Source organism: Zea mays, chromosome 2 (genome assembly GCF_902167145.1).
Source record: "Zea mays cultivar B73 chromosome 2, Zm-B73-REFERENCE-NAM-5.0, whole genome shotgun sequence".
Lineage (NCBI taxonomy): Eukaryota > Viridiplantae > Streptophyta > Magnoliopsida > Poales > Poaceae > Zea > Zea mays.
Genome location: NC_050097.1, coordinates 58,062,139 through 58,063,984, shown reverse-complemented (window position 1 = coordinate 58,063,984; position 1,846 = coordinate 58,062,139). Strand labels below are relative to the sequence as shown.

Sequence of the window (1,846 nt, the reverse complement as noted above, 5' to 3'; positions counted from 1 at the left end):
ATTCTCTTCAATGCTCCGATTTTATGACTCCCAAATTAGCTCTAAACTCACTCTTCCTATGGGTCCACCACGCACTGCTATAACAATTTCTTTTAGTGGTAGGCGGGCCTGTACGGAATGGAAATTCCTTGAGCCAATGAAGAGTCCGGACACCGGATAATCCAATGATATCGGCGTACACGTGTTACCCTAGCAGAAACTCAACAGGAAAAAAAAGTTGCATCTGCAGGAGCCAGGACGGTGCGTTCTCTGCACGGGCAGCACGGCCCAACTGCTTATCCAGACATGTCCAAGTGTAGCGCTCCCATAGGCGCCTCGGCGAGCGGCGAATCTGTTTCATCCGCTGCAAGTGATCCACACCAGGCGCGCCCCCACAACAATCCGCGGCGTCTCTCTCCGCGCCTCCGCTCCACAGAACCAGCTGGGGCTAGCCCGCCGCGCAGCGCAGCCACAAATTAAACGGAGCCCGGCCTGGGCATCCATTATTCGTTGCAGTAGTCGCAGCTGACGGACGACTGAACCACCGACAGACAACATGGCCGCCTCCGCCTCCACCGTCTCCGGCCTCGCCGGCGCCTCCCTGGCCAGCCGCCCGGCGTTCTCCACCAGTACGCTCCTCGTTTCCATTCCTCTGAACAAGCAGTGCAGAAATGCACCTTCTTGCTTCTTGTTGTACGTAGTTGCGACACTGGGATTGGACGGTAGATGATGCATGCTGTGCATATGAAATGATCCTTGCGCCGCTGCAGGCTTCACGCGGGGCAGCCGGGTGTCGGCGAGGAACCCCCTGATGAGCAGGAACCTGGAGAGGAATGGCAGGATCACCTGCATGACGTGAGTTGACTGAGCTTTTTATTACGAGCTTTCTGTGAAATATACTTGTATATATATTATACTAGTCGCTGCTGATCCTCCGTACGCGCTCGATCGCCAGGTTTCCCCGGGACTGGCTGCGGAGGGACCTGAGCGTCATCGGCTTCGGGCTCATCGGCTGGATGGGGCCGTCCAGCGTCCCGGCCATCAACGGCAACAGCCTCACGGGGCTCTTCTTCTCCAGCATCGGCCAGGAGCTGGCCCACTTCCCCACGCCCCCGCCCGTCACCTCCCAGTTCTGGTGAGTATAGTGTACCGTGTACGTACCTCTCGATCCGGGCATGCATGCATATCCGGCACGCGTCCTGCCGGCCTTCGCGAGCTAGTTCGGCATGACAAGTACGTAAAGCTCACTGACGAACACGAACTGGTGTGGTGGCATGGTACGTTGCAGGCTGTGGCTAGTGACGTGGCACCTGGGCCTGTTCATCGTGCTCACCTTCGGCCAGATCGGATTCAAGGGCAGGACCGAGGACTACTTCGAGAAGTGAAGCGGTTAAGATCCTATCCATCATCCCTGGTGCTGCGCTGCGTTGCGTTGCGTGCGTGCTCGCCGCTATCGAACCTTTGCTGTATAGGGTTCCGATTTCGTCGAATGTAATGTATGATGCTACTTTTGAGCTTCAATGTAAAATCTATGCCGTCCGGCCCCAACGCGCTCAGGTTTAATTTGATGCATCTAGCTACTAGTATCCCTCTCAGCTACTTATTACTCTGATAAAAAAAGCATTTTTTTTCTAGACTACATCAGGTCAAACATTAAAATTACTACCTTCGTCGTAAAAAAAACATATTGTGTTTAGGGTTTAGGGTATCAATCTAGGTAGAGCTTGTTGGGGCGAAGGCAAAGGCGCCACCCTTCGCTCGAAGCCTTCGCTGCAGCAGCTGAGCTAACAGAAACAAAACAGGCAGGGACACCCTTCGCTTGTTCCGCACCAGACGAAGACCGGCGACGAAGGGCATCCCACAGTGC

At 55.0% G+C, this 1,846-nt stretch overlaps 1 protein-coding gene across 1 annotated transcript; it reads left to right on the top strand.

Moving 5' to 3' along the window:
- The first annotated feature begins 410 nt into the window (after window positions 1-410).
- On the top strand, window positions 411-1,545 carry LOC100283848 (uncharacterized). Its single transcript, NM_001156746.2, has 4 exons — window positions 411-608; window positions 750-834; window positions 935-1,114; window positions 1,268-1,545. The coding sequence occupies exons 1-4, from the start codon at window positions 536-538 to the stop codon at window positions 1,362-1,364; spliced, it is 435 nt and encodes a 144-aa protein (NP_001150218.1). The 5' UTR covers window positions 411-535; the 3' UTR covers window positions 1,365-1,545.
- The last annotated feature ends 301 nt before the right edge of the window (window positions 1,546-1,846 follow it).

What these genes read in the sequence shown, in the direction of transcription:
- LOC100283848 (NM_001156746.2), top strand. Translation starts at nt 536, where the DNA reads ATGGCCGCCTCCGCCTCCACCGTCTCCGGCCTCGCCGGCGCCTCCCTG. An exon ending in CCGCCCGGCGTTCTCCACCA is followed by an intron (nt 609 to 749) that starts GTACGCTCCTCG and finishes GCGCCGCTGCAG; the next exon opens with GCTTCACGCGGGGCAGCCGG. An exon ending in CCCGTCACCTCCCAGTTCTG is followed by an intron (nt 1,115 to 1,267) that starts GTGAGTATAGTG and finishes GGTACGTTGCAG; the next exon opens with GCTGTGGCTAGTGACGTGGC.